The sequence below is a fragment of the Argentina silus genome (assembly GCF_951799395.1).
Source record: "Argentina silus genome assembly, chromosome: 2".
NCBI lineage: Eukaryota > Metazoa > Chordata > Actinopteri > Argentiniformes > Argentinidae > Argentina > Argentina silus.
Window position 1 is genome coordinate 12,664,246 of NC_139656.1, and position 26,247 is coordinate 12,690,492.

Consider the following 26,247-nt stretch of genomic DNA (forward strand, 5'->3'; position numbering starts at 1 on the left):
CCCCAACCTATAGTTGCTTACTACTATCACTGCTCAGGACATTAATTGTAGCCTATAGGAAATTATTTCATTACTTCTATTAAAGGTGTTAGCGTATACTTGGAGAAATGTAAGAATAGGGCCAGCACTCACTACATTAAGTTGAAATTATATTTAATCGACTAGTCAACATGTGCAAAAAGGCCTATGAGTTAAGCGCGTTCCATCTCCACTCTTACATACATTTTAAGTTGTTTGATATCCACTCAAGGCTTACTTTGACCTACTGAGATAGTTTGCCTGCATGGACATTGTCTTATTGTTATCCGCCCTATGGCGAGCCGCTCTGCACCCCTGCATTGTAACATCATGTCATTTGACAAAAAAACTTTGTAAATCATAGCATAATACCTCATTGCCAATTAGTTTTTCAAAGTATGAGGCCCTCCCCCCCCCAAGATTGTCGGTAGAACACTGACAGTGAGGCAGTCCAGCAGAGACCGACGGGTCAGGTCGTAGGTATAATTTTACCCACAGGGACAGGGTGCACATTGGGGAGTATCAAATGACAAGCCATCGGCACATTGGTCTATGAAAATAGCTCAGTTTTTATATCATACCTAAATACTGATGTAGCTTAATTTAAGGTCATCAGAAATGGCTAAATCCTGACATAGGCAAAACTCAAAACTGTTCCCATCAGTCATTACTTGCACATTGTAACGGACTGCGGCTGGCTGCCATGCCCCTATAACGGAATATTGAAAGATATTATGCTTTTCTATAAAATCAAGAGGTTCTGTTGTCTACGCTCATAGCCACTGAACCTTGTGGTGGTTGCATACATGTTATAGAGCATTGTTGACAATTCTAGATATTGTCATAATTTCTCAAATACAGTATGTGCCTTACTGAGAAAACTCCTGTAAGGTCCTCATTGTGAATTTGTCATTGATATGAGAAGTGAATAGCCTTTCTGAAGAAAAATAAATATGCATTTGTTTGAATATATCAGACACATGAGTTTCCCTCTGTTCTATGTTACATTTTTTTGGAATGCAGACACTGTGAATAACACACAGGGGAGACCATTATCAGACTCAATAGTTTCATAAATGAATTCAAGAATCGTTATTCAAGGAGTAGATTGCGTAAGATCAGTACTGTCCACTGCAGGTTACATGGCTGGCATTAACAACAGACATTGTCTTCCAAAATACAGTGCCTATAGAAAGTCATCATACCCTGTGAAATCTTTATCTTTTGTCACATTACACCCTGGAAATTAAAATAAATCAAATCTAACTTTTTTGAGCTGTATATACACATTATAACCCTCATCAAAGTGAAAATAACAATTTTAAAAATTCTGGACAATTATTAAAAATTAATTAGTGAAATACCTGGTTTGGTTAAGTGATCAGCCCCTTAGAGTATACCATTATAAACTTGCTCAGGTGCAACTAATCAACTTCCAGATCAAACACCAGGCTAATTGCCCCCACCTGACATCGATTGTAGTGGTTTTGATTACTTCAGAATAAATCCAGCTGTTTCTTGAGGATTCCACAACTAGAAGTGCATGGTTCTGCAAAGAATTCACCATGGTTGGAAAAGTACTTTCAAAAGGTTTCCGGGATAAAGTTGTAGGAAGGCACAAGTTAGGTGAAGACTACAAAAAGATTTTGAAGGCTTTAGCTATCCCTCTGAGTACCGTTCAGAGCATCATTAAGAAGTGGAAGGCGTATGGCACCACCAACACCTTGCCTAGATCAGGCCGTCCGTCCAAACTCGATGACCGAGCCAGGAAGACATTGATCAGAGAAGCTATCAGAAGGCCAAAGGTAACTTTGAAGGACTTACGAGTCTTTATGGCTGGGACTGGTCTGTCTGTGCATGTGACAACAATCTCACAAGCTTTACACAAAGCTGGCCTGTATGGCAGGGTAGCAAGAAAGAAGCCTTTTCTGAAAAAGTGCCACAGTCAGTCTCGTTTGTGCTATGCAAAAACACACCTGGAAGATTATGATGCCATGTGGAAAAAGGTTTTATGGTCAGACGAGACTAAGATTGAACTTTTTGGACTGAACTCCAAGCGCTATGTTTGGCGAAAACCAAACACAGCACACCACCCAAAACACACCATACCTACTGTGAAGCATGGTGGTGGCAACATTATGTTTTGGGGATGTTTCTCTTCAGCGGGGACTAGGCAATTGGTCAGGATTGAAGGGAAAATGGAATTTGACGGAATTTGACTGAACTCGAACAATTCTGCAAGAAAGAATGGGCAAATATTCTCCAATCTAGGTGTGCAAAGCTAGTAGAGACATATCTAAACAGATTGATGGCTGTAATTGCAGCAAAAGGTGGCTCTACAAAGTATTAAATCAGGGGACTGATGACTTTTCCAACCCTGTTATTCTTGTTTTTCATTTTTTATACATTTTTTTTTTCATTAGTTTGATGTTGTATGGCTAAATTTGTACATAAAGCTGGAATAAGGTTTTTTTTATGGGTTTTGATTTCAGGCTGTATGACAAATATAGTAACTATTTCAAAGGGGTATGATGACTTTCTATAGGCACTGTAATTTAAAGAATATGTCATTCTTATGTCATTATCAAATAACTAAAAAGCATGCTTCCATAAGTTCGTACAGTATAGTAAATTAACACTAGTTGTGATACACCTATGTTACTCACTCGTACGTAAAAGTCAAAGCAAAAGTTGCTGGACAACATGATGATGACACCTTGAAAAGATATGCAAAATAGTAGATTCATTGCCCTATCTAGGATGTTTTTAACTTATTAGCAGGCCATACTTTGATTATTTGATTATAATGAACATGTAGTCATTATTGTCAGAGGGCCTCATCTTGTGTTAAAAATGGTTAATTGATAGTTCAGTTGAATTATCACATCATGCAGGGCACATTACACATGTAAGAAATCATGTAGCTTTTGGGATTAAGACCTAATTTAAGGGCATTGGAAAGTGAGTGTCCCAGTATGTAAGAGTGGAGATGGGACGTGCTGAACCCATAGTCCTATTCCTCCCCCCCAAAAGACCCTATGCTAGAAGAGACACACCACTACTATGTTTTCTATGGTTATCAAAACTAAAATATTTAAGAAATGTTGTCTTTTGCCCTTTCATCCAATTATACATCTGTGTCATGTGGTTTGAATATAAATACGGAACAATTTGATCCAATAAAGATGTGTGGTGCTACTAGGCCAGCAAGTTTGGATTTGAAATCAAACAATTACTTTGAGGTTAAAATATAGATTCTCTATATTAATTAATATAGATGCTTAATGGTATTTGTGTCCATATTTATTTCACCATTCAGACATTAAAACACTTTGTATGCATAGTCCCCTATTGCAGGGTAGCAAAAGTGATGGGACAAGTGTTTCCGGTTCATGTGGTGTGTTCTGTCACATAATTTGTGCCGTCATAAGAGAGCTCTCAATGTCTAGTATTGATTCCAGGCTTTGCGTTTGCCTTTGGAGTCTTCTATTGGTATGTGTCAACATGAAGAGCAAAGAGACATCAATGAAGTCAGGGAAGCCATTATGAGGCTGAAATAACATTAAAAAATCAATCAGAAACATACCCAAAACCTTAAACCTACCAAAATCAACAGTTTGGAAAATCATTAAAATGAAAGAAAGCATCTACAGTGGATGACCAATGAATGCTCACCATGATTAAGAAAAACCCCAAACAACCATCCCACAGATCAGGAACACTCTCCAGGAGGTAAGCGTAAATGTGTCAGAGACTACCATTCGCAGGAGACTTCACCAGCAGAACTACAGAGGCTACACAGCAAGGTGCAAACCACTAGTTATCCACAAAAACAGGATGGCCGGGTTGCAGTTTGCTAAAAAGTACCTCAACGAGCCTGCAGAGTTCTGGAAAAAGGTCTTGTGGATAGATGAGACAAAGATTACAAAGATTAAAAAAAGGAACTGCCCAATATCCACAGCATACCACCTCATCTGTGAAATATGGTGGAGGGGGTGTTATGGCTTGGGCATGTATGGCTTCCACTGGAACTGCCTCACTTGTCTTCATTCATGATGTAACTGCTGACAACAGCAGCAGAATGGATTCTGAAGTGTACAGAAACATATTGACAGCCCATGCACAACTAGGGAGTTTTTCAGGGCCAAAAAGTAGAAAGTTGATAACTGGCAAAGTCAATCTTTCGATTTTAATCCTACTGAACATGCATTTCATTTGCCGAAGAGGAGATTTCACATTTTCAAAGTGTGCAGAGAAGAGTTTTGTAGATTCGGCTTCAATAACTGAAAAAATTGCCCCTCCATTCTGGACAAACATGCTTGCAGAAGCGCACTTCCTACCTGCACTTGGCAGCCTACCCATTCGCACTCAGTTAATAAAATGAGGCTCCGGAACAGGAGAAGAGACAGGAGGGTATGCTTGAGCAACTGCGCTGTCTGTAAAATATAGTTAGGCAGGGTATTGCAGTTAGAGGGCACACTGACAGTGAGCGCAACATGCAGCAGTTTTCTGAAATGATGGCAGAGAAGAGTCCTAAACTCCAGACATTCATGAATGCAGGCAAATACCACATCACAAATTAATTAATCAAGGATATGTATCTAGATCTACTGGCTCTAATCAGTATGCTAAGTGACATCAAAGATGCTGACCACTATGCCCAGGCTGGATCTGATACCATCAAAACATAGCTTACTTAAGAAGCAATGTCATAACCATCATCCTATGAAAACCTAGGTATTCGTTGGGCTACGGAAACGTCAAGGTCTCAGGTCGGTAACGCCAGTGCAATGCTGATCCTAGCCACCCACTACACCAGCATTTGATCAAGTTTCCATAATACTTAATTCCCTTTCATGTCCAGAAATAGGCGACACCGCCACAAGGGTGTTTCGGCTGCAGCCTTCCGGCGCACACCTAAAAAATTACCACATTCCAACAATTTATGTTAATTGATTGCATGGCCAATAAACTGTCTTTGTCTTTGTATTTTTGCACATGTTGACTCAGTAGTCAATTTAAATATTATTTGAACTTAATATTGTGAGTTTGGGCCCTATTGTTACATTTGTCCCAGTGTGTAGGCTAACACGTTTCGTAGAAGCAATGAAATCATTGAATATAGGCTACAATCAATGTCCTGAACAGTGATACTGTAGTAATACATGGCTATAGGTTGGGGTCGTTGCAATGAAAACAGGCTACAGCTTTGTGTACCCACAACTCCTTGCACACCATTAGCTTTAGCCTTTTGCTTGCAACGAAAAGGATTTTCACTTTTTCAAGAACACATTTTTTTAGAGAGGCAGATAAAAAAAGAAGGCACTCCCAATTGTGGGAGGAGGGTTTCTGAAAGAAAAACTCTGGTTGGTTGGATTTTTCGGTTTAAAAGAAATACACACGTCTAAGTTATGTAAAACAACATTTCTTACTTTTGGAAAATTAAAGCATGATAATGTACATTTACTTTTGAGGTTGTATTCAAAGAAATGTAATTTTGTTTTGTAATGTAAATGTTTTTGAAAAGATGTATCTGAAATAAATAATTGATCATGACTTATTTAAAAAAAGACTATACTGTATTTAAAAGAAATTTAGTGTAACAATCTGAATACGTTTTGAAAACAAAACAGCTACAGTTAAAGTGAACAGAGCCTGTTAACACATCTTTAAAAGACAAAAGCATACACAATGATTTCAAAGAGCAATTTTTAAGCATTTTTTTCCTTTCGGTAAAAAGAATGGAATTGTGTTGTGGGTAAAAAAAAGTTGTGGCTGTAAAAAAAGAAATGCCAATATATTTTATTTTTCTGATCACTAGGACAGATAGTGAGAAAGCCACGCCTCCCTCAAAATTCTGTTTTCCATTGTTGCGTAGTAAAAGTGAAAAATATGTGGACTCGTCGTCAGCACAGTGCTTGTCATTAAACATGGTACATTTTCTGTGGTACCACAGCTTGCTAATGATCAATATTTGATTTTCATCAGACCTAAAAGAAATGTCTGTTTTTTTCAGCTTGTATTTTCAAATATCACATGCATTTACAAGATGCAAAACAACACAAAAAACAAAGTGTTTTGAATAGCTGCCCTACTGGTAAACGGTGTAACATCCCAAAATTGGAGACAAATATTTTGATAAATTACAGGAATGATGGCTTACAACCATCTTAGTCAATATGATCAAATGCTGTGGTTCTGCATTTCAAGTGAGGTGATATTTGATGTCATTCAATCAAACATCTTATTTTAAATAGTCTAATCAGCAGGTTAGCTAATCAGCAGCAGCATACAGTGCCTTCGAAAGTATTCAGACCCCTTCACTTTTTCCACATTTTGTTGTGTTATAGACTCAATTTAAAATGGATTAAATTGAAAGAATTTGGCATCAATCCACACACAATACCCCAGAATGAAAAAGTGAAAACACGTTTTTTTGAAATTTCAGTCAATTTATTAAAATTGAAATACAGAAATACCTCATGTACATAAGTATTCAGATCCTTTGCTATGACACTCTTAAAATTAGCTAAAATGCAAAAATGTCATCAACAAATGACTCACTAAGTTGAATTGAGTCCATCTTAAATAAAGGTTAAAAGTTAATGTAATTTTGGAATTAATATCTTTGTTTTTATAGGGTCTCTGATTTGCATATGAATCAATTACACACTGTGTAGATTAGGATGTCACTACCAACTCAGCAAATTTCATAATTTTCTCTTGATCCTGACAAACTCCCCAGTCCCTGCCGGTGACAAACATACCTATAACTTGACGCAGCTACCACTATTCTTCACACGAGAGATGGTGCGGAAACTGCATTGCATGTGCTGGAATTGCACCAAATTTAATGCTTTGTAGTAAAAACCAAATAAACACATTTCCAAACACTTTCTTTGCTGTATCACTTGAATTCATTGTTGCAAACACGATTATGGATATGAGATAGATTATTTTCCATTAAGGGATTCTTTTTGGCCACTTGGTAATAGACCAATTTTGTAGAATGACTGAGATGATGTTGTCCCATCGACTGTGCTTTTTCCTCTCCACCATTCAACTTTGTAGATTTTGTAAGTCTCCCCAGGCCTCAGGGTCGCATTCCTGAGCAGTTTTGTTCCTCTCCATTTGCTGTGTTTGTAATGACAACCTGATCCACACAGTGTGTAATTGATTCCTATGCGAATCAGAGACCCTATAAAAACAAAGATATTAATTTCAAAATTACATTAACTTTTAACCTTGATTTAAGATGGACTCAATTCAACTTATTGATTCATTTGTTGATGACATTTTTGCATTTTAGCTAATTTTAAGAGTGTCATAGCAAAGGATCTGAATACTTATGTACATGAGGTATTTCTGTATTTCAATTTTAATAAATTGACTGAAATCTCTAAAAACATTTTTTCAGTTTGTCATTCTGGGCTATTGTGTGTGGATTGCAAATTCTTTTAATTTAATCCATTTTAAATTGAGTCTATAACACAACAAAATGTGGAAAAAGTGAAGGGGTCTGAGTACTGAATACTACTCCGAAGGCACTGTATGTAAAATGCATCTCCGACCCATTTACCATATGACAAAACATCATTACTTCATCCTGAGAAAAGCACAATTAAAGATAATTATCTTGGGCAACACTATCCATAATCAACTTTGACTAATGTATGCACTGAATCTCTATTTAATAAGTTAATAATGTAATATATGGACAATACAAATGAAACACACTGAGGAAATATACAAAGTTCAAATCACAAGCAGAGTGCAAATAGGGAGGGAAAAACAACTGTTGGAAGACAGACCAAACAACATGTCATGTAGTCGCTTAGCCCTGAACAATTCTTGTCTTCCCTCATAAATGCAGATGACAGCGGGATCTCGGCAGTGCTTGCTAAGGATTACTACAAATTGTCTCAGTTTCTCCTTGACCTTAACAGACACAACCACCAACTATTTAAAAATATAGACAATCAAAACGTTTCTTCACAAGCACATGCTATTTTACACCACTTACAATTGGGGACACGTCAATGAGTACAGTACTTACATTTTGGCATAAATTAACTCCTACATTTTCCTCCACCTCTGCAAACATGATCGTGGCAATGTTCACTCCCACACAAGAAAAATCGGATTGGGTGTAATTATCACATGAATAGAAAATACATTGAGGCACTTAACAGGCTCTAGATTTAAAATCAGTAGCACAAACATAAAAATATGTATAATAAACATGTGACAATGTGTAATTGCTTCACATCTGGGCTATTCTGAATGCTTCTCCGCCCTGGCAATTGTAAAATGCTTACAGTAGGCATCCAAGATCCCCAAGGCCTAGAATTATGGTTCTTCAAAAGGGCATAAAAAAAAAAACTCCAAGGATCTTTGATGTCTGATTATATTGTTCAGGTGATGCTGCTGCTGCCTACTCTTTTGAAGTGGCAGCACAAGGGACTATTTCATGATGCAATCCCCGTGTCAACAAAAAATTTGAGGAACTGTTTGAGGTCTTAGGGTATAGTCTTAGGGAAAAAGCGCAAAATTAGGGTATTTTCACATTTAGTCCTCTTTAAGTGAACGAAGAGGTGAAACAAAGTAAAATAACTTTAAAAAAAAGAAGTTATTTTTGTATTCACAATGCCCTTCTGTTTGAATGTGGATGTTTTCTTTCTGGTCCATTTTAGCAGTGATGCGGTCTCATTCCACTTTGCTTGCACATTGGGTAATTGCACATTAATTGAGCATGTGACATGTAAGGCCAGCCCAGAGAGCCTAGAGAGTCAGGACAGAGCGTTTACAATGACAAGTGGATTGGAAGCGCTTTGCTCTCACATTGCACCCAAGAAAGTGAACCTTAAAGAAAACCAAACTCAGACCACCTCCAGAGATGGTCTCAGTTCGGTTCACGTCAGAGGGGTCTGAGTTCATTTGGAGCATTCACACATGCATGAAAAGTTGGGCGAACCGCTCTGAGTTCACAAAATTGGCTGAAAGGGACCAAGTGTGAAAATACCCTCAACTTAGTTATTTTTGTATTGAAACTGCCCTTCTGTTTGAATGAGGACTTAATTTGTTTTCTTGCTGGTCTATTTCAGCAGTGATGAGGTCTCAGTCCACTTTACTTTTACAGAGCCAACTTTCATTGAAATGATAGACAGTTGCATTTGCAGAGACCCACCCCTCAGATTACTAACACCAATGCTAAGGGGTACTGTTAGCAGAAACCAAGATTGTCAGAATTATTAGAGCCATAACCTTAGAGCAGCTTTCTACAAACTATGACAACGACAGGGAAGGCTGGTGGTCGTAGATGCATTGAACATATGACACTCTTCTTCATCCCATGCATTACAATGAGCCCAGCCTCCACTAGACCAGGGGTTCCCAAACTTTTCAGCCCGCGACCCCCAAAATAACGGTGCCAGAGACTGGCGACCCCCACTATCCCCGGAGATGACTGAAACATAAGAAAACGTGCGCACAGGACGCACGCACTAATAGGCGTATCCAAACACGGGCATAACGACAACACAAACAAACAGAACAGCCTGACAACCATGATATGATTTTACATATAACAATTTACTATAAGATAAAAGCAGAATACGTCAGTCAAAGTAATCTCCATGTAACTTATGAGTGAACATTGTTGCTGTCATGTCAAACTTAATTTTGACACAATACTTTCATTTCCATGTTAGCAGAAGAATATATCAGTCAAAGTAATAGCCATAAACTGTAGCACTGAGTAAACATGTGAACATTGTTGCAGTGCAAATTTACATTTTGGGAATTACTATGTTTCAGCGTTAATCTCACCTAATGAGATGGGTGGGCACTATGCGTGGAGCACAGCAAGTCCATTCTGGGTTTAATTTTGGAGACGGCCACTCGGAGATCATCCTCCACGTTTAGACGCGATCTGTATTTATTTTTAATATATGTCAGTGCCGAGAAAGTATTTTCGCACAGGTATGTAGAGCCAAACGGCGTCAGTACGTCCAACGCGGCCTTGGATAGCTGTGGATATTCTCTCTCAACTGAAATCCAGAACTCAGATTACCAGTGAATGGTAATCTTATCTCGTCATATTTTTCCGGAGCTGTTTCCTCGAGGAAAAACTTGTTAAAGTGTTTCAGGAGGGCTTGAAGGTGGGTCGTGATAGACTTCACAGTGTTAACACTCAGATCATTTTCCTCCATGAATTCCTCCAGCTCAGGAAACATGTCAATCCTGCCCATTTCAACTCGCGCAGTCCAGCGATCCACTTTCCTCTTGAATGCGCAGATTTTATCATTCAGCGACATGATGCTTGTGTTTTCACCTTGCAATGACATGTTAAGTCCATTCAGTCTGTCAAATATGCAAGACAAATACGCTAGCTTGTTAACCAGTCAAGGTCAGTCAGGTGGTCAGCAACCCATGCTCCATCAGAAATAAGCGCACCTCGTCCCACAGTTCATACAGGTGGCTGAGAACATTTCCCCGCGAAAGCCACCTGACTTCTGTGTGGAACAGCAGGCCCTGATGCTCAGATCCCAGATCGTTGCAGAGAGTGGCAAACAGCCTGGTGTTGAGTGGACGTGAATTTATGTAGTTGACAATTTTTAGCGCAATCTCAAGAACACTTTTAAGCTCTGGGTCGAGCGTTTTACTCGCAAGAGCTTCTCTGTGGATAATACAGTGCGTAAAGTTTACGTGGGGCGCCACTTGTAAGACTCTTCCTTTTAGTCCTTTCTTTTCCCCCAGCGTTGCTGCAGCACCGTCTGTACACACACCGATGCACTCATCCCAAGACAGTCCCTCTTTTAGAAAATCCCAGTATATCAGCAGTTTCTGAAAAACTCAGGCCAGCCCTTCTGGCACCAACAAACATGCCACGTTCAAAGTCACTTAAATCACCTTTCTTCCCCATTCTGATGCTCGGTTTGAACTTCAGCAGGTCGTCTTGACCATGTCTACATGCCTAAATGCATTGAGTTGCTGCCATGTGATTGGCTGAATAGATATTTGCGTTAACAAGCAGTTGAACTGGTGTACCTAATAAAGTGGCGGGTGAGTGTATTGTAATAGGCAATAGGTCCAAAGGCCTGGAGGTAGTGTTTGGAATTTGTCAATATCATATTAGCTCAGAAAGGTATTTAGTGCTAGAGGCAGCAGAAATTAGTGCTTGGCAAAGTTAACTGTCAAAGGACTGACAACCTTGCATTGCTGACAGCCTTGCATCACCTATAATGAACTAATCTTTATATGATGTGATCAGACCGATATCCACAGGCCACGCAGCTGACAGTCAGCTGAGGACCACCAAACACAACAATTATGAATATTCATATGTCTATGAAATACTAAATATTATTCTCATTAACAGCCAACACATGATTATTATGCAATAGTACCAACTTGTTTTGGTAATGTAAGTGATGAAGACAAATAATATATTTTTAATATAAATACTCTTTCTGTGTATGTGTTAATAGAGTAAACATTAGTTTACTCCTAATAGTTTTATATTCAAGAGTAAACATGCAAGGTGTTCTCCTTTGACTATCACCTGCTGCAAGGCTCGGCGCAGGAGCTTCAATCAGGTGGAAAATTATTTCATTCCTGTTTGGAAAGAATGTGTGCGGCTGCAGATGCAGTGTGCAGGTGTGGTGGCGGCCGCTACATTGTGTTATGCCTGACCTTTCTGTTCAAGTGTCTCGGCTCTCTCTCAATCAAGCCACTATTCTGCAGCCGTGGAGTAACCAAGGCAACAGTTCAGATCTCTCACAGGTTTCTGTTTGTCATTCACCCAAGCTTTAGCTGAACAATTTACAGTACTGTAGCTAAGAGCAGTGTTAAAAAAGAGAGGAAAACATACTGTATATGGCAAGGGGTGGGCAATCTTATCTGCAGAGAGCTGGTGTAGGTGCAGGCTTTCGTTCTAACCAAGCAGTACGACACACCTGACTAGTCAAAGCCTTCATTGAAGACAAGTTGATTAGTGACACCCCAAATCCACATCAGTAGTTAAGATACACTAATTCCTGCAGTTGGTGGTGGAGTGCACTTTGAGAGGGAGTGGGGGACAAACTCTGTGAATATGACTCCCTGCTGAGACCTACCCAGTAATTTCCTCCCATAACTTTCTAGCCACTCTTTGATCTGACTTTTACTTAGGGTTGACAAATTAAAAAATGTAAATACAAACACTTGTCTGTCTTAATTATAACCACACAGGGATCTGAGGAGAGATTAAGATCTGGGATGATTCAGAAAGATTTCAACTATTTGTGTTGGAGATCCACGTAAGGCATTTAATAATAACTCTCTCTGATCAATGATTCTACAAGTGAGGGAAAGTGTCTTTATTACAAGCTCATTCACATCCACTGACAGTAGCTATAGCCCTTCTCTGAAGAGAAATGTCTATGTTTGAAGATACTGTATTCACAAGTAAATTCCTCGAAATCAGGCCTTTCGTTAATAGCTATAAGTTTTCAACTCTGGTCCTGCATTGACATACCTGATGAAGCTAATCATTGCCCTGACTGAAGACTACTGTATGATTAGTTGATAAACAGTTGTGCATAATTTGAGACCCCAAGTAAAAAAAAAAAAAGAAAAAAAAAAAGCCAAGACGGGAAAGACTATGTGGAGCTGTGGAGGCTGGTGACTTGAAAAAGTGAGGATGGGCAACTCGATAGATAGGCGTGGACCGCACATAGACGGCAACGCATGTTTCAATCATTGTATAAGACAAATTATTTTAACCTAAAATGTTTATTAAAGACATTAAATGTACAATATTGTAGGGAATGGGACAATTAAGGGGACAATCTAGGGAATAGTAGTGTGCAGGATCATGGATGGATAAGGTTGGAGAAGAGCTTTTTGAGACGATTTTGTGTGTGTTTGTGTATGTGCGCGCATTTTGTGCAGCAGAATCAAGTTTTTATTTGTATTTTATCAAAATTCAAGAAAGAACCATCCTCCTCTTCCTCAATGGACCAGCCTCCACTGGTGTGGAGCCATTGCTACTTTCACTTAGTTCACGTTAGGTTTTCACATGGGCACTTTTGCTTTTTTGACAATTATCAAGACTCAACACATTCATGGTGCAACTAATAGGATAGCTGTATAGTCAGGACCTTTTTCACTTAGCAACAAAAACCCAGACATGTTAGTAATTAAGAACACAAGAAATTAATAGGAGAAAAAAATAATAATGTCAATATAATCAGATTTTTGTAGTGGCACTATAGCAGACATACAGACACACTCCAGTGAAATTGAGGACACTGAAACAATCCAAGTTTCATACCTATTGAGCCACTGTACTTGGAGTAAACAGTGTCTGTTTTATCCTATTTAACATACATTTTCAAAGGTACCGGGAAATATTTCTCCATAAAAACGTTTTAACAAATGAAATAACCCTCGACTGTACGACAGAAATCCTTGGAGCTTTCAAAGGGACACACAATGTGTTAGTCTAAGATTAGACCCTATAGATGTAGTTAAATGGTGAGTCTGAATCAGCAGAATGTTATTGTTATACAGCTGTCTTTTTATCTACAATATGTCTACAGAACCATGAAAAAGCCATTATATATGGGCCAAACACTCACCTAAAACAACAGTCTTACAATTCTAGCTGTACGAACAAAATTTCATGTAGGATGGTAAGATGGTAGCAGAAATTGGTATGGCATTTTGCAATTTAGTGACTAAGTAAATTGTGATTAATCTCCTTGAGCAGTCAACTAATGAATGCAGATTAATTTCTGCCATGCATTTTTATACAGTGCACAGTGGGCAGATTGCACCATTTCAAAACAATTCACTAAGACCCCTGTCCTCAAACTCCCCCTTCACACACACACACACACACACTCCACCAGAGCCTCCTAGAAATCCAATGCCTCCATTCACACCTTCCAGTATGTTACAACATTTGACTTTCACATTTCCAGGCACTCAGGTTTTTTCTACATACACAGTAGGTGCCGTCAAATGAGCTACTGAGAAAATGAAATGAGCTTTTAGAGAGCACACTTGGCTGTGTATCTCACTGCAGCTTTGTTCTGTTCCGCCCCAATGCTCTAATGCTCAGGAATGACACTGTCGTCAATCACAAAGACTCAGGATTCACTGATTAGAAATACAGTATCACTGAGGTGCAATGCCCTTGATCGGCGCTAATCAAACCATTATCCACTTCATTAGAACATATGGCTCTGAAAATCCTGTGATTAAGTTCAGGAGTTTCAGACAAGCACCATGCTGGTGAATGTTGTTCACTGCAAAGTTCTGCAAAAAAAGCGATGAATTCAGCTTCTCAAGCTTGTCATGCATGCTGGAGTATTCAAAGTGAGGTAGCAATTCACAAATGTATAATTACACTTTTTTGCGTGTTTTTTTTCTTTAATGTGTGCATACTATCCCCCTTAATAATTACACTTAGCAACATGCAATACTCGATGGATGCTGCTCATGAGTGATTTTTGTATAGGCCTCTGCAAATAATAGCTACCTAAACAAGTCAACCAACTAATGCATATCAAGATGTTTACTACCATAATGTAACAAGTAGTTAAGATGATAGAGTGCTTGAAGTGGCTTTAACACAGATTGATGCATCAAGCAGACCTCTCTCTCTCTCACACACACAGAAACACAGACACACACACATACCACAAAGAAAAATCATGCCAGTACAGTAACTTGGGCTTTTGTTACCTTGAACAAGGATGTGCACTGACGTCGTCCTTGGTCTGCTGCTGGTCTGCACTGCACATATGTACTGGCCTTCGTCTGTCATGTCCACGTCCTCAATCTTGATGGTGAACTCCTCACTGTTGAATGTAACCAGACTCACTCTCGGATCCACCGACCACTTGTCCTCGGCGGCAAACAGTATACTTGACCGGTTTAGCCAGGCTGTGTGTGTTACCACGTCCCCCTGTGCGCACCTGTGGAACGAAAAGAATAAAGAATAAACACCAAATTTAACAGGAGGTGAAAGAATGAAAGTGCAAGGCTTTGTGGCGGGTGAGACCACAGGCCCCATTTACGGTGTCACAGCTTTTCTTATGGCATCTGTCACTTTTGCTTCAGTGATGAAAGTTGGGATGATGGTATCTCTAGGGGAACTGAAGTGTCATGGAGGAAAAAGAAGACAAAAGGTCTGTGTATGGAGAATCGATACCGAGTGACAATGGATGTCAGATCAACGGAGCACAGTGTAAGAGACGATTGAACACCTTATGATGCCATTGAACCTTTCCAAGCTATAAAAAGGAATGTTGACTATTATTGCTAGTGCAGCTTTTGCATAAATATGTGTGCTATGTCCTTAGACCTCTTAAGTGAGATACATTGCATCAAACTAACCACTAACATTCCAGAACATTCTGGGGGTCTTGCTTTTTTCTTATTTTTTTAAGCCAATTGTGAAAAATGCTTTTTCAATTAGCAACCAAGGAACATTACAGCATAGCCTACTCCAAACGAGGCATGCACAGATAACCTTAAGAAAATCTGTACTGTTATAATGTTTTATACCACAGCTTTGTTGAATACTTTATTGTGATTGGTCAAGAGGGTGTTGATTATATAAACGCACACGTAGTCCCAGTTCCAAATCAATTTGCCCAATATTGAAGCGGATGGGTCCACTCTTTAGAGCTCCCTGTTTGAGTTAACGACCGCAATTGCGGGTATATAATATGGCAGGGAGCCCATAACTTAACAGACCCCACATACAGAGCGACCTATCGGGGGTGGTGGGTGGGATGACCACACAAAGCTAGCTCTCATAGTCAGTACAACCACGTAAACTGTTGATGCCATGGAGGAGCGCTGACTTGGTTGCTTATAAGCTTTGTCCTTTGAACATGTGACTGTGCAGTGCATCTGTCACCTGACGGGCAGCTATGCCATTGACTAGAGAACCCTAACTGAACTAACAATGACTTAAGAAGAATGTGTACGTATTTACAGTGTCTTATCCATTCAAGTTACTTTAAAGTTGGCTCGACCCTTCATTACATATCATAAATGATCTTGATGAATCCCTGACCCAGTTACTGAGGCAACATGAAGGCTGTTGCTTTCTTTTACTCTGTTGGACTACTTTATCTCAAAGAGGGGAACTTACAAAATCGCAGGGGATTAGGCTGAAGTAAACGCATCTGATTTAGCCTTTCTTTGGTTGGCAAAGGGGTAGTCAAGGACACACATCATCGGGGGAACAGTGGCATTCTGTGCCCCCAATGCTTTGTGTTGAGATGGCGTTAAAAGTGTGGAGATCAGTTGTTCTCTCTCTCTTGTTTTTGTAAAACATTGAAACATATATTTTCTTGACGTTCAGAGTACTGAAACTATTTTTATACTCTCATTCTGAAGTGCATCGGGTAAGTCTTGCGTCCTCTCCACTGTGACAAATATGTCCCATGGTGACTGTAACCAAAAAGCCTCAACCAGGATTTGTTGCTGGTAATACCTAAAGGAGATGCAATGCAAAGGGTGCAAAAAGTACAAGGTTGTTAGAGAGAGCCACACTGTGCATTAACAAGTCTCAGAGGGCGTTCTAGCTCATCTCAAAATAGAAAAGATGTCACTGGAGTCCACCATTTACTCAGTATTCAGCCTTTTCTCAACACCTTTTTTCTTTTGAATTGTATATGTTAAAAGTGCCATAGTCAAGGTTTTTATCTGTCAGTTCAGAAATCTTACCAATTACAAAGCTGAATAGAGACAATTCCAGTACAGCTTAGAAATGATTGACATGGTGATATGAAGATGACAAAACAGACAAGGTCCTTCTTCACTAAGTATGTCCTAGCACTTTGCTGGGTATTTGAGATTGTGTGGCTGTTCTGAGCATACACCAACTCTTTGCTTGGTTGAGAGTTATTTTTATACAGTAAAATCACTCTCTTGACTTAAGGAAAGCCCTCACTTGCTTTGGGGTGTTGTTGTTAGCCAGAGTGATGCTTTCGAAACCATGCTATGTGAGGTCGTCATATGGTACTGTAAGTTCAGCCCCCATACAAAATCCCCCATAATGCAACAAAGAAATGAATGAATAATATTTTATCCCGCACCACTTATCGCTGTTGCACAGACGGCAAACCAATTTAATCCAAATAAAGTGTACCCTTTCAGCACTATGAAAGGGATCCAACGATGGGAGAAGAGGAAGTGAAAATTAAGCATCACAATACACAACCTCTGCCCTCCACTCATGTGCACTCTGACACAGTTATGTGGGAATATAATAAAAAATGCATTACATTTATTTCATTACAATTAGATGTCACAAGTGTGCTTTGTTGAGAGTATGGATTGAGAGGGTTCATGTTTAATGCTGTCTCATGATAGGCTAGTTCAGAGGGTATACAACAATTTATTTCCCATGCACTGTACTATGAAAAATATAGATTCATTTTACATCGATAAGATGAGCAGAAAAAGAGCCCTTCTAAAGAGACATGCATAGAAATGAAAAATGAATATTCTCTTGTAAAACAACCACTAGAAAAATTTGGATTTCCAATGACATGCACATTTTATATTTGACTGTTGGCTGTGCTTGCTATTTAATGAAAGGGAATCTCAAACACAATGTTTTGCTATATTAAGGCTATAATAAGGATTGAATTTCACTTTATTATAATTGGAGAGAACATTTCAAAGACAGCATATCACAATCTATATACACTATGACCTTCCAGAACAAACACCTGTACACATTGTGGCCCATTAGCCCACCCATGCCCCAAGGTAAACAAAGTTGTCTGATGTTTGATAGGTGGTTACTGACACATCTGCTGAGACAGTGTATAACCAACAATTTTAAATATGAGGTTTTTAAAATTATATTTACCGGTTTAAAATATCACTGTTGTTTATGCAGAGGTTTGAACTTGTTCTCTCTCAAGCAGAAAAGTGTGAGCGTGATTTAAATTGCACTTTAAAAGTATGAAACAACTGTCAAAGCCAATCCTTTATCATTTGTTTGCTTAGTTAGGAATCCACCACACAAGGAATCTCCAAGACATTCAAGGACACAGCTAAGAATGTGTTACATAACATACGTATATACTGTAGGGCTCCAATTGGCTCCAACAGTGGCGCGCAGTGCTAAAACCATGTGCAAAGACTGTTTTGTGTCTGCTCCAACCAACACAAACTTCGCACCAATATAGGTGGGGAGTGGGCAAATTACCCATCCCACGTTCACTAATACGCTGGTAAAGTGGAAAGTCACTGAAGATACCTAAACGAGCGCGCAGCTCTGTAACACTGACATGATAATGCAGATATTTGGCTATCAAAATGTATCCCACCGTGATAAAATGTAATAGTGTTCATTATTTCGCTTTCTCCATCACAGAAATGGAGACAGTGTGAAAAACTGCACGTTAGAAGATTTATTTTCAAAAATCATTTTTCACATATATTAGTGACTGGTCAATGTAGCCACGTTACTTGTACCAGTACACATGTCTCAAATTTAAAACACAAATATTTTATTACGCTTGAGTTAAAATAGCTTTATTTACTAGTCTTCTATGGAGCTTACAATATAAACGTTCTATGTTTGTCCCCAGACAGCTTTGTTGTCCTGGTATTCTTTGATTATGAAAATATGTTTGGAGAGCCTTTACACACAAACTAAAAATATGGTTGTTAGAATCATCGTGAAAGTTATCAAATTCCACTTAAATCCATGGTAATATTGGGAAGGGGGAATCATATAAACGATCAATCAATACGCTTATCTTAGTCTCGCCTCCACTGATCATTTGAACTGTGTGCATCACTGTCTTAACAGTTTCAAACAACTATGTTTATGTGTGCGCTCCACAATGATCCCGCATGTATTTATTTTTTTGTCTTCATGTTAAATATCAACCACTATTGCCAGCGACCCTAAGTAGGCCTGCAGTAGACTACTGTAATAATAACCACAGTCGTGACGGCGTTTACAGACAGGAAACAAAAATATACATTAAATCATGTAGCTTAAGAAAATGCATGAACTAAGTAAGACTAAACCAAAGTGGCAGTTGATTATGGTTAGGACTGGGAATCGTGAGTGATAATGGAGGATATTTATTAAGCTGATGCAAAATGCTGTCACTGGATTGTGTCCCTGTAACTGATGAGGCATTTATATGATTGCTCCATTCTACTGATTCACCATTGATCATGCATTTGCATTTCTTTTTCGTGTAGGGCAGAGAAGTAGAATGTAAAACAGATACTTGTGTTTTAATGAGTACAAGTTGGACCTCCTGTTGTTTTTTATTATTTAGTGAGGGCAGCAAAGAGCCTCTCTCCATCATCTTGTGTACGTGTGTGGGTATGCTCTTGCACAGCATGTTTATGTGAGTGCCGATTATATTGGATTTAAACATGTTAGTAACACAGTGAGACACTGTGAGCATACACTTTTGGCACATTTTGATGAATGAAACATAAGCTTTTGATTGGGCATCTGCTAAATGGAACATATTATATTAACATTATATGACTCAAATGTGAACACTAAATGATGAAATACACATCTTGTTGAAATACTGGACTGTTAAAGCTAGTTAAAATGAGTGACATCTATCGCATTCCTCACTGGTTGAGGTGCTGTTCAGCCAGACCTTATGATTCTCTCTCCCTTTAACTACACTGTTGAACCCTGCACGTCTTCTGTTCTTTAGTTACTATGGTGATTGTTCCAGCTCTCACACAGGGTTGGCAAGGTGGATGGTGGATGAGCTGTTCTGGCGGCTAGACACAGGCCATGAGCTCAACTCCACACATCTCCTGGCAATAGTTTGGTCTAGCAGCTCTCGCTTTAAGTCACTCAGGGATTCACATGCCGGCGCACAGCGCGATTCGCTCATGATTCCTCACTATCACTGCAAAGGCGGCACACAAATAATGACTAAAGCCTATGCCTTTAACTATGAGCCAGAGTTTTTTCCTGGTCAGGTCATGTGGTCAGATAGAAACTCCTGGCACAAGTCATGCTAAAAGGAACATTATTGTAGTAAAAACTTGTAAATTGTTTTAATGCCCATATTGGGCCCACAACACAAACATCAATTAGCAAACAAGACTACAGTGCAATGCGCCAGTATTGCTTGAATTTTCCATGTGTTCCATGATGGATGCACTACACTGCAGCTCCAGTTTATCCCCTCCTAGCTAGGGGTCACAGCCGGGTCACGTGGAGTTGGACTTTGCTTGTTTTAGCTCTCGCAGGGGCTCTTAAATGAGGGGACGGTACACTTGCTTGGGGAATAGGATATTTGTTCCCGAAGCATTGTGGCTGGTGATGGTTCCTGGTGGTGATGGTTCCTCTGATCTGATCAGATCAGATCCCAGGCTCAGTGTGTGTGTGTGAGAGAGAGAGGAGAGGAGTCTGAGCCTTGGTTAATTGAGCCGGACACAAAGCCAAGCCAAGAAGAGGATGCACCCGTATGAATCATGTTAAGTCTCTTTCAGCTCCACTCAAGGGCTAAACCACTGGGGCGCTCACTTGTGCTCGCCTTAATGAACATTTTACACAGCACTAGAGTAAATACAATAAATCAGTCGTCAGTGACAAGAGGCTTGCCTTTCCCAGTTCGCAGAGAGTTACTAGTGAATTAGAGTGGTTAATCTAATGTATTAGTGTTCTAACAGCATCGACTGTAAACATCAGACATTGCTGAGGCGCGTGTCATACAGTGCGTCCTTGCTTGCGACAGATGAGTATGGGATTTGAACCCACACCACAACAAACTCCGCTAAGCATGGTCAATCCAACTGACCCAGAAAAGCTAAGGCCTTCTGCCATGACCAGAGTGCTTTCTGATAAATAAAAAAAAATACAATTCATACATTTAACAAAAGCTGACCAGAACTCGGTAAAGTGAAACATCAATTAAGTTTGACATGTAGCTTTACAGCTTTACAACTAGTTTCAAAGGAACTTATATGTCAGAATGAAGTCGGTATGAGGATTTGACAGCATTGATACAAAAGACAAACTATTAACTTGAACTAGAGTGTTACTTTGTAGGCTAAATAGAAGCAATTACATTTGAATGCATGTGTTTGTACAGGCAGTGCTTGACACTGCATTATGGCACTCGAGTTTCAGAGACATGTTTCTTAGGTACTGGGTACCCAAAGAAAACTCAGTTGCTGTCAGATATTTTCTTTTTCATACAGCAGAAGCCGAGAAATATAACATTGTACACTGAGAGTGAATAGAGAAACACAATGACTGGCAGGTTCATAAATGTATTTCTAAGAGCCAATTATAACATATAGCCATATCTGTGACATTAACATCTCCCCCATTTTTCCTGGCACCATGACGTGTCAGAACATCTGTTGACGGTGGACAAACTTGTAATTGTATAATCCAATACATAGCGTGAAAGTCACCTTGTTACCATTAAACCGAGTGGAGGGCTGGAAACTAAGGGAAAAAACACATGGAAACTAAGGAAAAAAAAAAATCATCACACAATTAATTAACAATTAAGTAATCGGTTGGATTTGCCTGTCCTAAAATCAGGTGTGACCGCATAGTCTATGCAGCAGTGTTTTTGATTCATGGGCCAGGTTGCTCAAAGCACTGTCAGATTAGCTCTTTAGCTGAAAATCACCTTGTTGTTTTCTAGAACAGACACACACAAATGAAGGTGCCCTTTGCAATTAATACCCATTAGGCCTGTGAAGTCATTGAGTCCGGGGTAGGTAGAGGTGGTAGGCATAGTGGATCACTTGTGTGTTGGCTCGCTTGAAACCCCCTGCAATGCTCCAGTGAACCAGGTCACCGCCGGGGAGGCATGCCAATTATGATTCAGCTCAATTAGGAGTGGCATTGACTGTGTTTCACGTTGGCATGCGTGTCCCCCATACACCCATTTCAATATTGAAAAGACAAGGACATCATGATCACTGAAAGCATGTTGCAATTAAAATTCCCCACACCCTCAATACTAATTTGTCCAAAGGGTGAATACTCCAATATAGGTGAATAACACTTTTTTTGAAGAGAGATTGTGATTTTTCTATTGCTGTTGGGCATTTTAATTCCACAAAAATGTCAGTCTGTTTCTAATGAATTCACACACACAACAAGGCATCACCGACCATGAAGTGCACAATGATAAAAGAACAAGGCGACTCCTACTGTACAGCATGGTTTGGCTAATCGTCCTAAATCTCCACTTCTCTCTGGGTTGGCACTGAGCAACAGGCAGCGGGCAAAGGCTAAGCTGCTAGTTGAGTCTAATGGCTGTGTGATCCTATAAATAACAGCCGTTCGTCTCCCCTCCATCGATCACAGACCTTGGCCCTGTGATGCCAAGCTGTGTGTGTGTGTGTGTGTGTGTGTGTGTGTCTGACCCGAGTCTATGCCTGACTGCCTCTCCTCCTCTCCCTCCTGGTGCATGATCTATCAAACCAAAACTACATCCTACCACATTTCAAAAAATGACACCCTCTAATTGGTTGCTTTGAGAGGTCCATCGTGGTCCTGGGGTTACAGTGGTAGTGGGAATGGTTCACACTGGACAAGGTTAACTAACTCCAGTGCTTAGGATAGAGCCAACTTTCAATGGCCTAACCCCATTTACTTCCCTTCACTCCTACAACCAAAGAATTGACCATTTTGCCCACACGTGTGTATTTTGTCTAGTGTGTATTTTCTTTTGATATGTTGGGGAAAGTAATTCAGATCATTACCGGTTGCCTTTCTTCAAGCACTCTACATGATTTCCGCCCCAAAGGTCCGGGCAGACATATTTTTCTTGATTTGCCAGCTCATGTCAGTTCTCAGGGTCAGTGAGGATATTTAGAGGCCCTCACATGCAACTGGCATTTATCTGATGTCTGCACATGGCCATTAGCATCGGTGGCGGGTCAAGGCCATGGGGGCAAAGGTAAGCATCTTAAGCACCGCACTCAGTGTCCTTCAAAGTGGAGGGAAACCAGGGGGTGGAGGATGTGCATGGCTGGGGAGAAGTCAGAGACAGGAGATACAAGTGAGAATGTGACCTCTCTGTATATAAGTCTCCCTCATATCATAATTGATCCACTATGATATGAGGGAAGAAGACTGCACACTCATTATCATGGAAGTTCTTTCTCTGTACAGTTTTCGTTTGCCTTGTACTGTAACAGGGCCTCGGATTTCCTATATTAAAGCAATAAGGAATATTATAAATAGTGGACTGTTACTTCATAAGAATATCATACTACAAAATCAGAAGGTGCAAGTGTGAATAGGGGCAGCCCTATTGTATGAGAAAATCTGCTACATTAGCATTCAGCAATAGTTATCGTCTTACCTTTCCTCTAATTCTAAAGCGTACAAGATGAGGCGAACATAATGACTTGGATGGTAAAAGGCAGATTGTTGTTTCATGGCAGCAATTGCTTAGGGATCAACAACACAATTTCACTGGCGTACCACAAAATCCTGGGACACACCGCAAGGTTGAATCCCAAGGCCTCGCCCGAACAATAAAAACATTGATTGGACCCACTTCTCAGATTTCTTGTGCGCCCACAACACAAAGAAAAATCAACGTAACAACCCACCACTTTCTAAAAATCATTAGCCTACCTGTAATCAAGTATGAAACCCAAATGAGGATTAAAATAACAGATTATTTTCTAACTTCAACTTTTTTGTTGTTGTGAAGTTTGCAGAGCCGTCGGCTTGTTGATGGGCTACACATGTTGTGAAGTAAGACTTATTTGGGAAGACTGAGGGGAAAAACAACTAGCTCTCTGTTTGCAGAGTGAAGCAAAGGCTCAACTTTGACTGTGTGCACCCACAGCGCTAGCCAGCCAGAACGGAGGGGACTCTGCTGAACCTGAAACCAGCTTCAAGAGATTTAAATCAGACATTCAGGCATTTTTTCAACACGTGCATGGTTGGCTATTTCTTATTTCCTGAAAATCAGGATCTGTTTCATTAAATATTAACAATATCAGAATTTAACTTCATAGTTGATTGATAAGTCACAAGTCTAGCTATGGCTGGCTAGTTGTATTATTTATTTAAGGGAGTATCTCATAAAGGACATCAAAAGTAAGTCTTTGTCTGCTTGCTTCTACCTTGCCTGTAGAAGGACCAGCATCATATATGAATGGGGAGAAACAATTTACAGAATATGTTTAAATTATGATGACACTTTTTTTTCATCAACATTTGGAACAAAATATGCACCACCTTATTGATACTTGACTTAGCTTTGCTCTTGTGCCATCTGCTATCAGTCTTATTGTAATGTGTATATAGAACTTTTACCTTTCATGCCCCCCCCCCCACCAGGTTCATTATTTTTCTGCAGTTAATAAATCATTCTTCTCCTCTCGATCCCTGTCAGCCTGATTGTCAGCTACCTCTGTGATGGAAAACCGACTTTGCAGCTCTCACTCAGCTCAACAGATGGGTGGGAAGAACTTGAGGGCTTTGCCAGATGTTTAAATGGAAGAAGAATTGTCCTAAGGACCATCTCTCTTGAATGGAAATTCACAGCCAGCTGGTGCCACTTCAGGTGAGTAGAATCAGCATAACAATACTGTAAGTATCATTCTCAAACAAAACTTTTCATATGGTAGACCAAGTACAGTGGCTTATCACGTTTTACTACTTGAACTGTGCAATTAATGGCTGATTTCTTACTTTGTACTCTGCTTGGTGTTATACCAACCTAGTAAAATGATACAGACACTACTTATCACAGATAGTAATTTACAGGGCCATTAGGTACAGAGTTTGACCAGGAAAACTCTTGGCTTTAGTTATAGCCTACACTGTAATTGAGGCCCTGACATTTTCCTCGTCAGGTCACATGATTAGCAACAACATTTAGAACATAACCTAGATAATAAAGGGATAAAAACACTTGTGAAAACATAACATGTGGAAACTTCATATAAAAAGTGCCTTTGTTTTGAGCTGTGTCATACAACTTGTGGAAGCAAAGGTTTCATCACAGAGTACCTACATGAGTGAAATTCACTTGGCTCCGACTCCCTCTAAAAAGCCACTCAAAGGACTAATTATGTGATCTAGCCATTATGCAGCTCAAACACAATAGCTTGGGGTGGAACTTGGTTTTGATAAATGACTGCTTTTTATTTGCTTCCCCCTGCTACCTGACTGTTAAATAATGTAACTATTACTTGTGCTGCACACAGAAGGCTCCATACTGAGCTAAATTCACTTTGAGGTCAATGCCTAACAGGAAGGGTCAAAACCTTGGCGCCTTATGCAAGCGTAGAATATCAAAAGAGAATAAAGAATATGTTGTACCGTGTGATTTTCCCCCTGGCCCTTTTAACCTCAAATCAATTAGTATTCTGTATAATGCATTGACTCGTGTGCCTGATTATAGACCTTGTTGGTCACACTAGACTATCAATACAAAAAAACAATGTTGTAAGTTAGATATTTAGAGTTGTTGTCTCCACAAACTGGTCAGAGGTTTTCGTTACAGCTCTTTCCGAGATTGAACTCAGAGAAGAGACATTATCCGTCTGTAAAGCGTCAATGAGGCCACAGAGATGGGTGCACTTGTTGTAGGCAGAATTACAGCAGAATATTTTTTGACACAGAATGACACTGCATACAAATTTGTTTTCTTATTATTTCTACACTATGTTTATGTTTAATTCTGTATGTGCATTTTTTTCTTCTTTTTTTTCCTTTTTCTGCTTGTTGTGTTTGTTTTTCTACATTTGTTGTTTCTGTTTGATGGTATATCATTTTTGATATACATCAAGTTATAAAATGAAAATAAAAAAGTTTAAAAAAAAACACAACATTCAACTGAGGGGGCATTGCGGACGATGACAAGAGCAGCCTGTACATTTAAGGAAGGTTCTGCCAGTGGTTATCCCATCCGGAAGGTGGCCCATCCAGAATGTGGTGACCAGTCATTGTAAAAATGAAATAGATATAATTGTTCAAATGTTTTACGAATTTGCTGAAGACACTATCATTTATGCAACACATGTTTAAAAAAACGCGTGCTCTGAACGTTTATGCTCGTCGATGCTGGAGGAGGGGGGCGGTCTTACTACCGAAAGGGAGTCTGTTTCAATTGGGTCTGTAATGGGCAGTGAATTACAACATAGAGCTGGGGTGGTGGAATGTATGATCATGTTGCATCTTGATTTGATTCATCAACAGCCGAAGGACAGTAATATTTG

At 39.6% G+C, this 26,247-nt stretch overlaps 1 protein-coding gene across 1 annotated transcript in view; it reads right to left on the reverse strand.

Annotated features, from left to right (window-relative positions):
- ntm (neurotrimin) overlaps positions 1-26,247 on the reverse strand; it is a gene marked incomplete at both ends in the record, with an annotated part of 89,572 nt that overhangs the window by 30,106 nt on the left and 33,219 nt on the right. Inside the window, one exon of the mRNA XM_083689259.1 lies at positions 14,752-14,984. Within this exon, the coding sequence (XP_083545385.1) occupies positions 14,752-14,984 (233 nt within the window). The remainder of the gene's footprint in view (positions 1-14,751; positions 14,985-26,247) is intronic.